Below are 15,186 nucleotides of genomic sequence, written 5' to 3'. Positions count from 1 at the left end.
GATGTGACATGGATGTCTGGTCTGTGCCCATCCCAGCTGAGGTCTCTTCGCAGCCCAACTCACACTCCATCTGAGGATTTGTAAGAAAAACAGGAGTGCTACTGGTAATTTATAAATCTGGTCCCTTTACCTCCTCACTTAAAACACTTCCATGGCTTCACATCCCACCACAGATGGAGCCCTTGCCCAGTCTGGTCTTGGGCCCTGTCCCTGTTCCTGAATGTCCCCCGTCCCCCAGGTAGAGCTGCATCCAGACCCTTGGAGGACCACATGCCTTTCTGCCTCAGGGACCTTGCATGTGCTGTTCCCTCTTCTTGACATGTTCTTCTCCACCATCCCTTTCACCTTCCTCTTAAACCACCTTCAGATCCATGCTCAAGTCCACCTCTTCCAGGACACCTCCCCACCCCTGCATGACTTGACTGGACCCTCCATTATGAGCCCCTGTGGCACACCCTTGATCAAAGAAACATTGGCTTATCAAACAAACATTATACATTTGCTTTAATTATTAAAGAAAAGGGTCTGTTGACTAGAAGTAAAGAAAGTATGTGTTAGTTGCTCAGTCGTGTCAGACTCTTTGCAACCCCATGGACTGTAGCCTGCCAGGTTCCTCTGTCCATGGGAGTCTCTAGGCAAGAATACTGGAGTGGGTTGCCACTTCCTCCTCCAGGGGATCTTCCTGACCAAGGGATCAAACCCTGGGAAGACACAAGCCTACTGTGTCTCCTTGCATTGGCACGTGAATTCTTTTCCACTGAGCCACCTGGGAAGCCCTTTGGCCTTTGAGGATGCTTAGTATATGTGGAAGGAGGGAGCAATCAGACAGAAACTGTCCCTGCAACCCCACAGCCTGACTCACGGCTCCCTTCCTCCCCCGAGCCCTCCACGCCTCCCCCGCAACATGTGGCTTTTCAGCTCCTCTCTCCCTCCCTACACAACTCACTTTCCAGATTTCCCATGCAGGGCTTTCCCCTGCAGGCCCAGCCCTCCCACTCCCCTCAAATCCCCCTCTGCTGCCTCCTCCAGGGATTCCTGTAGGGCTGGCCACACCCATACCAAGCCCTCTGTCTGCCTATGTGATGACCACTGGGAGAAGCGTGCTGTTGCCCTGCTTACTGTTGAGGAAGCTGACATCAGAGAAAGTAGGAATTTGTTCAAGGCAAAGGGGTTGCAGGGGACTCAAGCCAGGGATGTGTGACTCCAAAGACAACCACCTGCCATCACGTCCCCATGGGATATTTCCTTGAACCTTGGGGCCCAATACTTGGTCTCTGCCAGGCCAGAGAGGTTCCCCCTGGGTACTTTGCTATCTTCGTTTCTTTGATTTCATCAAGGAAGTGTTCACAGCTTTTGGTCTTTGAGTGCACACCACCTGCTTCCTTGGAGATTTCTCCTCATTTATTCCATGTTCCTGGATCATCTCTCCATCTAACAGATGAAGAACTAAGGTCCACAGGGAGACAGGGTGACCTGTGCAGGTTCATATAAGCAGAAATAGGTGTGGCTGGAATGTCACCCATGAACACGGGGACCGCAGTCTGTTTTGTTCTCTCTCTCTCTCTCTAGCACCCAGACAAGGGCCTGGCATTGGTGCGGTACAAGTTTGCCAAGTGACTGTGTGATAGAGTGGCCACTGTTCCCAGAGGCCCCCAGGCTGGTACCCCTCCCTGCCTGGCCTCCTGAGCCTTGGCCCTCAGGCTGTTGCTCACACCAGAGGGAAGGCTGTGCTCGCCTCAGCTTCCTGCTGGGGCCAGAGGATGGGCACCTGCTAACATAACACCGAGGGGCCAAGCTCCCTGCTGAGGAGCAGAATGCTTGCAGGGAGCCACAGTGCACTCTCTGGGGTGGCCTCCCAGCAAGTGGCACAGCCACTGGAGGCCAAGTGGCCACAGCATCTCAAGGGACATCAGTGCCAGATGGGAGCAAGGGAGGTGTTGAGGAGCTGACAGGTGTGGGTGTGTTCCTGAGGCCAGGAAGCCACCCCCAGATGGCATCAGTGATGCCAGCTCCACTCCGGATGCAAAGTGTGGGTGGGCACCACACTGAATGCCTCCTATTTTTTCCTTATTCACATCCTGCAACCTCATCACGAGGCAAGGCTAGTAGTTTTCTTCCACGCTTGTAGCCTGCGGGACTCAGGTGAAAGGCTCCGCCAAGTTAGCAGGCCACAGAGGAGCTAGAAGCCAGGATGCTCCAGTCACTTCCCAGAATTGAAAGTGGAGAACCAGAAGACCAAGGCCTCACATGGGTTGGGGGGAGATGCAGGTGAGGAGACAGCCAAGTCAGGGCTTTTGCGTTGCATGAAACAGAAAGTGATTTGACCATGTTTAACTTTGCTGAGGTTCACTGGGTGTCTCACGCACGGCCAGGCAGGGAGTGCAGCCAGGCCCAAGTAGGGGGCCGGTGAATGACCCCAGGTGGTAGATTAAATATGGCCACAAATTCCTTGTCACTCTCCCCCCATGGAGAAGAGGTGAAGTTTATCTCTCCACCCTTGAACTTGAGCTAGCCTGTAACTACTTTGACCAACAAAATGCAGTGGAAGTCATACAGGGGCAATTTGGGCCTCAGAAATTTCTGGAAGCCCTGAGCTGCCATGTAAGAAGTCCAGTTCCCCTGCTGAAAAGCCCATATGGAGAAAGTAAGGCCCTGAGACTACGTGGAGAGAGAGACAAAGACAGGGACCCAGTCTGACAACTGTCTCCACTGAGGCAGCAGTCATGGGCATGGGCCACACTATATGCTCCAGCCTGGTGGGGACTCATCACTGCAGCCGCAGCCAACACCAGGTGGAGCAGAAGAACCACCCAACTGAGCCACAGAGTCACACAATAACAGGTGGTTGCTTCAAGCCACTAAGGTGGCTTGTTGACTTTGGGGTGGTTTGTTTTACAGCAACAGGTCACTGAAACAGCCTTAGACCAGAAGGCCATCAGCAACTCAGTAAATGCTACTTTTCTCCCTCCTGAGGAGAGAAACCACCAATCTCAGCCTTTCGGCACACCTGGAAGAAGAGAGACCGCCCAGCTCCAGCAGCAGGTGCCCCGTAACTAGGGTCCACACTTCCAAATTCCCAGAAGAGAGGCAGCAATTGGCCCAACTTGAGTCACGTGACCCCCTTTGACCAATTAGCTGAGTCCAGGAGCCAAGGTTATCCTGTATTCACATGACCCTGCCGCCCTGCCCCCGTGGACATGCTGGGGGTGGGTTGTGGGGATAATCTCAGGAGACAAGAAGTGAGGACTGAGCAATTGCCACAGGGGCTGTGACAAGGAGCCTCTTCAGATGAGAAAAAACCTTCATCCAGAAATTGGCACCAAAAAAGGGCTTTGCCAATTTGGCTGTGCCAAGGGTAAAAGCTGTGCAAGGCTGTATGACTTTTACATTGCTCTTAGAAGGTTGTGCTGTTTTACCAACACACAGGTTAGTTCCTGGGTGTTGCTGGTGGTGTTGGTTCTACCTCCTTGATCTTCCTTCTAAGGAAGATCTTTCAGGATGGTCTGAGCTTCTTATAAAAGCCTTTTACAAGCTCTCAGGTATGAATCTAGTACTTATGCTAAAGGTGCTCCATTAAACGAGAATGGGTTCCAAGCTCCCCTGGGGGAGGCACCTGTGACTGGGTCGGGGGGACATGGTGGTCAAAGACCTTCCTGGTACTGTCCCTGAGGTGGAGGCTGCAACTGTTTGTGTTGGGCGTGGGGCTGAGGCTGCTGACCAGGAAGCAAGAGAGAGAACTCCAAGGGAGGGCATGGTGCCGGGCAGAGGGCAGAGGGCCAGCCCGGGCTCAGGTTGCAACCCTGCTCATCACCAACCTCACACACACGCACTCATTCACTCATCCCAGGGGCTCCTGGCAACCTAAACCTCTCAACTGGGGTAACAGGGCACCCTGCCCAATGGAAGAGACGGGACTGTGTCTTTTCCACAGGCCACCATCTCCCCACCACCTGACATGGGGCATAGGCTCTTTGTGTGTTGCCTGAATGAATGATGGATGGATGAATGATGGATGGATGGATGGATGGTCCTCTCTGGTGCCACTGCCCTTCTTCTCTGATGCCTTTTTCTCTTGATGTCTCAAAGTCCCAGATTCAAGAGCCCTGTGTCTCCAACGAGCCAGTCATCTTGTCACTCAGACACTCAGGTGTCCCATCTGTAAAATGGGAATGACTCAAGTCTGTTCTGGGTAAGGTTGCTCGGAGGATGAACAGAGATCTCATCAATGAATCTGTAACTGAAAAGTCAAGACAGACACGCGCGGGTTGGGGAGCAGTGGCCATCTTCCCTGCTGACACCATTGCTGAGTTCCTCCGAGCAAACTCATCGCCTGCCACCCCCACAAGTTCTTCCTCCTGCCACCCAAATGACCACACGGCCACCAGCCTCATTCACTGCTTACGTTAAATCACATTTAATGGTTTTTCAAAAGGGAATACAGAAACCAGAAAAGAAATTCACAGCACTCACAGTCAAGAAAGAGTGAACTGAAAAAAACAAACAGGAATATATTAAGCTTTTGATTAAAAAAAAAATGCAAACGCAGTTCCTCCCACACTCACCCCTGTGTTCTCACTCATGTTCCTAGTCACATGCCTACCCTTGGGTGTACACACACACACACACACACATACACGCGTGCGCTCCCGAACAGGCACACTCTCCCAGCACACACACTCAAACGCACACTCCCCCCAGGCTCGAAGGGTGGGAGAGGAAAAAGCCCAGTCCTGTCCTGGGACCCCACCTCCCAAACCCCTCTCGCTGAACTGGCAAAGCTAGACTAAACTTGGGCTCCAGGGGACACACGCAGGGCTCCGTGAGCTGCACTGGGGACAGGCGGGCTTAGACGATTCTGTTCTCCAGGATGGCCAGCCGCTTACTCACAGCTTCCAGTGGACTGGGAGTTAAGGAGGCGAGGGCTGACTGGAGCAGGGCGGTGACGGGGTGGCACCTGCACTCCGGGCCCCGCTTCCAGGACTTTCTCTCCTCCCTCCCCATAGCGTGTGCTTTCGCCAGTGTCAAAACTTACCCATCCACGGCCTCAGGAGGGTGCTTTCCAAAAACAAGCCGGCAGTTACGGTGGGTCTGGAAAGCCCAGCCCTGCCCAGGTGCAGCTTTAGGCCTTCTGGGTACCCGCCTAGTCCTGCCTGAGCCCGGGGAGCTGTGCGGGGTGCAGCCCCATCTGAGAGGAGTCTGGTGGGTAGGCAGGTCACCGAGCGCCTGAGAAAGCGGAGTCCATAGGCACCACGTTTTCCCGAGCATATCCAGGACTCCGTGTGTGCCCAGCTTCTAGCTCTTGGTTTCTGCCTCTCCCTTGTCAGTACCAAAGCCAGGGCCAGCCTCCCGGGCCAGGATCCAGCCCGTCTTCAGCAGGAGCCTGCCCGACCCCACCACACAAGGGGCAAGGCTCTCTCCTCCCCGCCACCACAGGGCCCTCTTGACCTCTCCCCCTCCTCGCAGAGGCTTCTGGGAAAGGATATGCTTCCGGGTCAGGGCCTGCAGCAGCCCCTCCACTTTGGTCTGGAATTTCACGATGGACTCGCAAGCACACGGGTCTTCCTCTGGGGTGGGCAGAAAGTGGGGAAAGGGAAAGGAGATGGTGAGTGGCTGCCTGCCAGGGAGGCGGGTAGTCACTGCTCAGGGCCAGAACTGGAGTGCCTTGGGGGAGTGTGGGGCCTGGGAGATGCAAGAAGGCAGGGAGACGTGTAGAGTTCCTGAGACAGAGCTCCCAGGAGTGACGGAGGGGGCCATCCCTGAATGTCTTCCTGACCCCTCAAAACGCTGATAAAGAACTCCAAAACAGCCTCCCCAATGCTGACCACCTACGACGTGCAGGACGCTGTAGTTGGGGGCCCCGAGGTCATCTTGGTGACTCCTCACTCCAACTCTTTGGGTTTGTTATCAATCCCGTTTTACAAACGAAGAACTCAAGAAGGAAAACAACTTGCCCAGAGCCAGCAGCTAGTTAGTGTCAAAGCAAACATGCAAACTCAGGCCTGTCTGACTGGGGAATCTACACTCTTTACCACTGGGAACCAGGAGAGGAAGCAGGGTTCAAATCCTGGCTCCTCCAGTTACTCAGTTGTTCCACCCCTCTGGCCTTGGTTTTCCTGTCTCTAAAATGGGGATAACAATATTCCTACCAAATAGGATTAAATGATTTCACATTTGGAGAGCACTGAGAACAGTGCCGCTTGTAGACGAGCATTCAGTACATGTTTGCTGGCTGTAAAAAATCACAGAGGAGAAGAGGAGAGTGAAAAAGCTGGCTTAAAACTCGACATTCAAAAAACGAAGATTGTGGCATCCATTCCCATCACTTCATGGCAAATGGGGAAACAATGGAAACAGTGACAGACTTTATTTTCTTGGGCTCCAAAATCCCTGCAGATGGTGGCTGCAGCCATGAAATTAAAAGATGCTTGCTCCTTGGAAGAAAAGCTATGACCAACCTAGACAGCATAGTAAAAAGCAGAGACATTATTTTGCTGACAAAGGTCCGTCTAGTCAAAACTATGGTTTTTCCAGTCATGTATACATTCCAGTCATGTATGGATGTGAGAGCTGGACTATAAAGAAAGCTGAGCACCGAAGAATTGATGCTTTTGAACTGTGGTGTTAGAGAAAACTCTTGAGAGTTCCTTAAACTGCAAGGAGATCAAACCAGTCAACCTTCAAGGAAATCAGTCCTGAATATTCATTGGAAGGACTGATGCTGAAGCTGAAACTGCAATATTTTGGCCACTTCATGTGAAGAATTGGCTCATTGGAAAAGATCCTGATGCTGGGAAAGATTGAAGGCAGGAAGAGAAGGGGATAACAGAGGATGAGATGGTTGGATGGCATCACCGACTCGATGGACATGAGTTTGTACAAACTCTAGGAGATGGTGAAAGACAGGGAAGCCTGGCGTGCTGCAGTCCATGGGGTCGCAGAGTCTGACACGACTGAGTGACTGAACTGAAAAGTCAGATTGGTCCACCCTCCTCCCAGTTCTGCCAACTCATGATGCTATCCCAGCTCCTGTTTTCCCCACTCATATCTAGTCCAGGATGGTTACACAAACAGACACACACACGTATCATCAGAGCCCCACCTGCTCCTCCCACCGGTGCCCTTTCTGGTCTCACTCACCCACACAGATCCTCTTCTGCAACTTCTTGCCAATCTGGTTGATGGTCTTGAAGTCAGCTGTGTAAAAATAGTGCTCTGCCACGGGCTCCGAGGCGATTTCCCTCAGCTCATCCTCCACGGCATTGCCCACACCCACAGCAAACATTTTAAAGCCTACCAAGAGGAACAAGGTGAATAATGGTGGCCATGGGGACAGGCAGCTTCCCTGATAGCCCAGTTGGTAAGGAATCCGCCTGCAATGCAGGAAACCCCGGTTCAATTCCGAGGTCAGGGAGATCCTCTGGAGAAGGGATAGGCTACCCACTCCAGTATTCTTTGTGGCTCAGCTGGTAAAGAATCTGCCTGCAAAGCAGGAGACCTGGGTTCGATCCCTGGATTGGGAAGATCCCCTGGAGAAGGGAAAGGCTACCCTCTCCAATATTCTGGCCTGTATAGTTTATGGGGTTGCAAAGAGTCGAACACGACTGAGTGACTTTCACTTCACTTCACTTTCACTGTGGGGACAGGCAACCATGGATAAATCTGGGGAATGCCCAGGCAATCAAACCCGTCACCTCCTAGTGGCAGATGCTGGAATTGCAGGCACAATGCCTGGGACAAAGACATTGAGGAAATCAACATTTACTGAGATGCTACCATATATCAGACTTGTACTGACTCCCTGTACTGAGAATTTTGTAATCTCATGTAACCCTTATAATATCCGTCTACTGGTTGCTATTATTTTCATTTAATAGGTGATAGGTGATAAAGCTGAGACTCAGGCTTGTCCCAAAATGGGCTTGCCTGCCAACAGATGGTGTGCTCTTGGAAATATTCAACTGGAAAAGTTCCAAGTCTCACTTACCAAAAGACCATCAGAACAAGCCACTTACTCTTCTGGGGCTTCAGTTTTGGTGTCAGTATAAGAAAGAGTTGGACAAACCTCATTTATATCGAACCTGGGTTTAGGGCACTCATCAGAACAGACCTAAGCTAAACTGAAACTGAGCTGTTCCATGAGCACCCCTGGCCATTGGTGGTGTTTGGGGTCCCAGCAGCACCTACCAAGGTCCTTGGCTTTCTTGGCAGCATCGTTAATGTAGTCCTGGCTCCGGCCATCAGTGAAGACAATGCCCACCTTCTGGGCACCAGGCCTAGCCCCGCTGGACACAGTGAAGGAATTATCGATGAGGTACTTGAGGGCAGCCCCAGTCATGGTGCCCTTCTCCATGTAGGACATGTTCCGCACAGCTGCCTTGATGTCCTTCTTGGTGTGGAAGCGGCCCAACGGGAACTCCTGGCGCACAGAGCTTGAGTACTGTACCAGCCCCACCTGGGCCAACTTGTCCGATACATCCAGCGTGTCCACAATCTGGTTGATGAACTTCTTCACCAGCTCAAAGTTCTCCGGCCGCACACTCTTGGACCCATCAATGAGGAAGACCAGGTCAGTAGCCGAACTGCCCCCGCCACCGTTGCAGACTGGAGAGGGTAGGAAGGCACGGAGGTGAAGCTTAAGGACACAGTCATTCTTCCCAGCCAGTGGCTGGGGACCCACCACACCCAACAGCTATTCAGAAGATCATCCCATTTGGGCCTCAAAACTCCCTCTGGGAAGCCTAAACTCCAGCATTGAAACTTGAAGCTCTGAACATGGTTAAATCACACAACTCAGAAGTAGTGGCACCAAGATGTGAGTTCAAGACTATATAACTCCTTCCCCGACACTAAACCCACCATCCACAGTGGCAGAAAGAGGGACAGTGAGAAGAGAACTGCAAACATCAAACTCTAGAAGACATCTCTTTCTTTTAAATTGGAGGATAATTGCTTTACAATGTCGTGTTAGTTTCTGCTGTACAACAGCATGAATCAGCCATATGTATACACAAGCCTCTTGAGCCTCCCTCCCACCCCTCTAGGCATCATAGGGCACTGAGCTGAGCTCCCTGTGCTCTACAGTAGCTTCCCCTGCCTGCCTGCTCAGTCACTAAGTTGTGTCCAACTTTTTATGACCCCAGAGACTGTGCAGTCCACCAGGCTCCTCTGTCCATGTGATTATCCTGGATAGAATACTAAAGGGGGTTGCCATTTCCCCCTCCAGGGGGTCTTCCCGACCCAGGGATCAAAGCTGTATCTCCTGCAGTGCCTGTATTGGCAGGCAGATTCTTTACCACTGAGCCACCCGGGAAGCCACAGCAGCTTCCCTCTAGCTATCTGCTCTACACACGGGAGTGAATACATGTCAATACTACTCTTTCAATTCATCCCACCCTCTCCTTCCCCCTCTGTGTCCACAAGTCCATAGAAGACATCCATTGCAGATTGGTCCAGAGGCAAGGAGCAGGGAGGCTCGGGTGAGCTTCCTGGGGACTGGCCAAGGCCCCATCCCCTCCCCGCCACCCTCCCCAGGCTGCCTGTGTCCGGCCCACTGACCATTGCAGGTCTTGCCGTCACTGTTCAGGGTGAAGCCCTCGCGGCAGGCACAGGTGTAGGAGCCCGGGGAGCTGACACACACCTGCTCACAGTCATGGTCGCCCGTGGCACACAGATCTGACACCACTGCAGTGACGAGAGGAGACAGAAGCACACGGTCACCGGCCCTTGGATATCTCAGCCAGAATGGCCCCTCATAAGCTCAGGGTCACTCAGGCCCTCACCCGGGTGGGGTTCCAGACCCTCAACCCAGGCCAGAATCACTGCAGCCGGGCTGACATCCCTGGAGACGGTGGCATTGCTGATAATAAACTAAAGCTTCCTGCTGAAATGATATAGGCCACAGGGGCAGGGCCTAAATCCCCTTTGTTCACTGTTGTATTCCAAATGACTAGAACAAAACACACAGCAGTGAACACAGCACACAGAAGACGCTCAACAAATATTTGTGAAATGCCAGATTTGTGGTACTGTGCATTATGGCCTAGAATTTTCAGTTAGATTCAGGCTCTTCCTAGATCTGTTTTACACGTGGAGAAGAATCCTTGCACTGCCTCCTCCACCCTGCTAAAGGTTCTGAAATTTCTCCACCCCAATGCTCAAGCCCCCTCAGACCTTCCCACATTGCAGAAGACTGGCATCCCAACCCTCCACCCCCCCCAAACACCGCGCACGCGCACACACACACACACACACACCCCGCAGCCAAATAGCACAGGATTTTTTAGTCCCTCCCCATGTTCCCTGCCAGGACTCTATCTCCAAAAAAAAAAAAGCGTCACCTCCTCCCCAAGTCCTCCTCCCCAAGTCCCTCAACCTCGGACTGGGTGGGGATCAGCCCAGATAAGACCCTGGCCCCGCCTCCAATGTGGTCTCAATCTCAGTCCCCGCCCTTTATAGGCCACCTCCTCCCGGGCTCCGCCCCCAATTGTCCGCTCTCAGCCCTGCCCCCGCCCTGGCCCCGCCCAGACACCCGACCGCCTCTCCCCAATCTCCCTTCCCCCAGCACCACCCCCAGCCTGGCCCATCGCCTGCCCCCGACCGCCCGCGCACAGCAAAAGGCCTCCTGGAACTTCTTGGACAGCTTCTCGATAACGCTGTAGCTCTCCACGTAGTCGACGTGCTCGTCCTGCGGCTCGCTGGCAATCTGCTGCAGCGTGGCCTTGTCCACGCGGCCCACGCCGATGGCGAACAGCTCGATGCCGCCGGCCCGGGCCCGCGCAGACACGTCCCGCACGCTGTCCTGGGGCCTCCCGTCCGTCACCACGATGACCACCTGCGACGCAGAGGAGGAATGTGCGAAGGCCTGGCCTCCCTCCCCACGCTGGGTGGGCCACTTGGTCCTCCAGTAGCACCCCCACACACACACCCAACACCCCAGGACGGTTGACATAGAGGAGATTGACCCGGAGGGGCGGAGTGACAAGCCCCGGTCACACAGCTATTCGGTGGCAGGTGGATATGACTGCCGCCACCACCAATATCAGGCCCGAGAAAAAGAACTTGGATAGTGGAAGAGGAGAAAGGATTCTTCTGAGTGAGAGGCATGGCTAGGTGCTCTTCCATCTGACTAGGGCTTCTGGGTGTCTCCTCCTCCATCAGACAGCTCTGTGACCTCTGAGGGCAGAACCACCTCCACTCTGTCAGCCTGGGGGTGCTTGCGAGGGCAGGGCCAAACCTCTGTACTCAACTCCATGCAGTTCTACCTTTTGGCCACCAGAGAGAGGCAGAAGCTAAAGAGTGAAAGTTTTTCCTCTCTTCTGCTCATCTTCCCTTGTATACCCTGGGAGAGAGGTGGTACCTATATAGATGCCCACAGAATGAAGGAAGATGCTGCCTTTTCTCCCTCCATTCCCCAAGACACTAACTTCCCTAGGAAGAAAACACTTCCCCTCCCACAAGTCCCCTGTGTGCTGTATCTGGGAAAGGGCCGCAAGAAGGGACCCTGGTGCCGAGGCTGGCCCTCACCCACCCCCTGTCCAGCCTGCCCTAAGTCGGGTCCTCCAGACTGCTCTGTAGGAGTCTGGGACTCAGCGTCCAGCCCCCTTGGCTGCTTTTCTGCTTCTGACCTGAGTCTACTTCTGATTCCTGAGTCTCCTCCTCGGGCCTGGATGCCCGACCCCCTGTCTTGGTGACCTGACAGGCCTGGGTTAGAAATACAGCTCACCTTCCTGAGCCCATGTTTCTTTATCTGGAGAAAGGGGGTGTGGTGAGGCCCCCTGAGATGATTCTTGATAAGAAGCCAGAGGGAGCAGCACTATTTTTAGTATCCCTACCCTGGGTCCCCTGGGGAGCGGCCTTGTACAATCTCCTCCCCTCCAGAGGCCGAGGCTCCTGGCCCTGAAAACCTAGCTGTATCTCTTCATTGCCGCAGGCTGCCACGTTCCTGTGAGCCCCTACCTTGCTAATGTCGGGGGACCTGGGGCGACCACCCTCTGCATCGCTTAAGGCCTTGGTGATGGCGAACTGGATGGCCAGACCCGTCATGGTGCCCGTGGACAGCGGCTGGATGCGGCGCACGGCCTGCAGCAGCTCAGCCTTGGAGCTGTGGGCCCGCAGCGGGAACTCCTGCTTCACGGAGCTGGCGTAGTTGACCAGGCCCACGCGGGTGGCATTGGGCCCCACGTCCAGTGACTCGATGACCTGGGATAGGAACACCTTCACCTTCTCAAACTCCACGGGCCGCACGCTGCGTGAGCTGTCGACGACGAACACCAGGTCGGTGGGCCGGGTCCGGCAGAGGTGCCCTGGGAGGGGGTAAAGGTCGGGAGGATGGAGCGGAGATACTTAAGACAAAGGAACAGGGCATCAGGGGCTACTTAGGTCCAGACCTGAGGCCTCAGGCAGACTAGACCAGGCATGAATCAGCCTGGCTGGGTCCTGCTCAGGCAAGCAACTTGCCAGAGGCCCCCAGCTCAGCCCGTAGGAAAGACAGAGGTTCAAATGGCACCTTCACCTCTCTGAGCCTCAGTTTCCTATCTGTACAATGGGCAGGCGATCCCTTCCTTACGGAATCCTTTGAGGGCAAGCAAAAATATGTGTAAGGTGCCAGCTCAAGGCTGGGCATGTAGGGTTCTCAGAGGCAGCAAAGGAGAAGATAGCCTTCACGTCTCAGGTTTCAGCCCAGAGTGTAAACAAGGGATTCTCTTTGCCCTGCCTGGGCAGGAGGGAACTGAGGGTCGGCCCTCCAGCGGGCACAGCCTTGAAAACTAGTGCAGCACCCATCAACGTGGGCTCTTTCATCTGAGCATCAAAGAGAATCAGCAAAGTGCACCCAGTTGGCCCCAATCCCGCAGAGCCTGCTGGCTGGTATCTAAGAATAGGAAAAACAGCAGGAGTTCCTCGTGGCCACCTTGGCAGTCTGACCAAGTGGGCCCCCAAGACACACCCCCAGGGAGCAATGTCTTTCCAGACAGCCTGGGAGGCAGCACCAAGTGCTGGGAGGGACACGGAGCCCAAGTGAGGTAGACGGAGTCCGAGTCCTAGCTCTGTGGCCTTGGGCAGATCATTGCAGCTTTGAAGCTTCGCTTTTCTCATCTGCCTGGAGGGGAGGAGAGGCTTAATGCTTGATGTTATCACTGGCCTGGCCCTGCAGCCAGTACAGAAGTCTGCACTCTGTCCACCACTAAATCTGGGCTGCTCCCAACCAGGGATGCAGGAAGAATCAAGAAAGACAAGGTGTGTGGACAGTCCTATCTCCCAGCCATGGTGCCCCAGCCCGGACATCAGAGGTCCTCAAGGGACCTCAGAAATCACCTTGCAGCTTGGTTTCCTGGTCGCCACTAGCTGAGGCTATAAATGGGTAAACTGAGGCCCAGAGATGGAGAGGGCATTGGCCACACCATGGGACAGTGGACCAGGAGCCACGAGGCTCTGAGGCTTGCTCACTCACTGTGTGGTTTTAGATAGGTCCTCCCCTCTCTGTCCTCAGTTTCCCCATCTGCACAGGAGGAGCTGGGCATCCCAGGACTCTGTCCTCACAGCTGAAACTCAGCGGTACAGCTCATAGACAGCCAAGTCCAGAATGTGCTGGAAGGGCTGGTGGAAGGGGGAATGTCATCTTGCCACCCCCCCCCTCCCCCAGATCTGCAGTCATCAGAGAGTCGTGAGCTCAGCCCTGGGCCTGGTTGCAGCCCCAGGTGACAGAAGGCTGTGCAGTCAGTGACCCAGAAGACCAAGACCATCCCTGCAGGATGCCTGGTCCCTGAGGACAGCCTGGGAGCTGCAAAGCCGAGAGACAGGCTCAGAGAAGCCGTCTCATGCCCCCTCCACACAGAACAGACAGGGTCAGCCCACCCTGGTCCTTGTGTTTGTCACCATCTCTGTCTTCTCCTGCGTCAGCCCTGTGGGGCACCCCTGCCTGCCCGCCCCCGCCCATGCTGGATCCCATTTAGCCTCTGTCTGTCTCAGTGCCCAGTATCCCCCACCTCACATGGGGCCCCCTCACCTCTGGACAGCGGGGCGAGGCCAGAGGCACATGGGGCCTGGAACAGCAGCAGCAACAGGCCACAGAGCACGGGGCGGGGGCCACTGAGTGCCCTCATGGTTCTGGCACACGGGCAGTAGCAGCACAGTCGTGGGGGCCGGTGGGGGCCAGGTCTTATTAACCTCGATGCCTGCTGGCCCAGCCTCCCAGTCAGGCGGGCCCCCCACTAACGTGGGGTCAGCCCCCTTGGAAGGCGGGGCCAGGCTGAATGGAGGTGTGTGTGCCAGGGAGGGAGGGAAGGAGTCTCCCCGCCTGGGCTCCAGAGGCCCCTCTGACCACAAGGGCTCCTTTGCCTGCAGAAGCTGCAGCTGGAATCCAGGAAATATCAGGTGGGTGGAGGGTGGCTCCTCTGGGGCCCAGAGCCTACACTGGCCCGAAGCTGCTAGACTGAGCCGAGGTAAACCTGAGTCCAACAGCCTCACACCCCAGCCCTGCCCGGCGCCCTCATCCCACACCAACACTCTTCTCCCACCTACAACTCCAGCCCCAGTTTCCCACCTCCAGCCTTGGCTGTCCTGTCTGATGGCTCTCCACCTACACCCTGCTCTCCATCGCGCCTGAATCTGAGTGCTCCTCAAGCCTTTGTCCATGCAGGACTATCTGCCCATGTTGCCCCCTCCTCCTGATCACTCTCTGCCTAACAATCTTTCAGAGTCATATCGGAGCGAACAGGTACACGAGCCCCTTGTAAGAGCGGGACGGGCTTCTGTGGTGGTTCAAATGGTAAAGGATCTGCTTACAATGCAGAAACCTGGGCTCGATCCCTGGGTTGGGAAGATGCCCTAGAGAGGGTGGGGCAACCCACTCCAGTATTCTTGCCTGGAGAATCCCCATGGACAGAGGAGCCTGGTGGCTTATATAGTCCATGGGGTTGCAAAGAATCAGAGACGACTGATCAACCAAGCACAGCACACTAGGAGCAGCGCAGTAGGGAAGATGGTTGAGAGCACAGACTTAGGAGCCAGATGACTTGGGTGTGCTCTCTACTTGCTGTGTGACTGTGGGCAGGTTGCTTCACCTCTCTGTGCCTCATCTGAAAGGTGGGGATGCTAATGGTGCCCACTTCCCAGGGCAAGCAGTCTTACATGAACCATCTCATCGAATTCTCTGGACAACCCTTTGAGGCAACCAATACTATTACCCTC

The 15,186-nt window shown here is 54.6% G+C and overlaps 1 protein-coding gene across 1 annotated transcript; it reads right to left on the bottom strand.

Annotated features, from left to right (window-relative positions):
* Positions 1 to 4,627: 4,627 nt before the first annotated feature.
* Positions 4,628 to 14,099, bottom strand: MATN1 (matrilin 1). The gene is made up of 8 exons (XM_055574828.1): positions 14,003 to 14,099; positions 11,956 to 12,302; positions 10,609 to 10,831; positions 9,556 to 9,681; positions 8,185 to 8,601; positions 7,138 to 7,290; positions 5,484 to 5,564; positions 4,628 to 4,895 (listed from the first exon to the last, which is right to left on the bottom strand). The coding sequence occupies exons 1-8, from the start codon at positions 14,097 to 14,099 to the stop codon at positions 4,846 to 4,848; spliced, it is 1,494 nt and encodes a 497-aa protein (XP_055430803.1). The 3' UTR covers positions 4,628 to 4,845.
* Positions 14,100 to 15,186: the final 1,087 nt, after the last annotated feature.

This window comes from Bubalus kerabau, chromosome 3 (assembly GCF_029407905.1).
Source record: "Bubalus kerabau isolate K-KA32 ecotype Philippines breed swamp buffalo chromosome 3, PCC_UOA_SB_1v2, whole genome shotgun sequence".
Taxonomy (NCBI): Eukaryota; Metazoa; Chordata; class Mammalia; order Artiodactyla; family Bovidae; genus Bubalus; species Bubalus kerabau.
This window is presented reverse-complemented; position numbering and strand designations above follow the sequence as displayed.

Coding starts and splice junctions, on each gene's coding strand:
- MATN1 (XM_055574828.1), bottom strand. CDS start 14,099: ATGAGGGCACTCAGTGGCCCCCGCCCCGTGCTCTGTGGCCTGTTGCTG. Junction 12,303..14,002: donor CCTCGCCCCGCTGTCCAGAG/GTGAGGGGGCCC, acceptor ACCCCCTCCCAG/GGCACCTCTGCCGGACCCGG. Junction 7,291..8,184: donor CAAGAAAGCCAAGGACCTTG/GTAGGTGCTGCT, acceptor TCCTCTTGGTAG/GCTTTAAAATGTTTGCTGTG.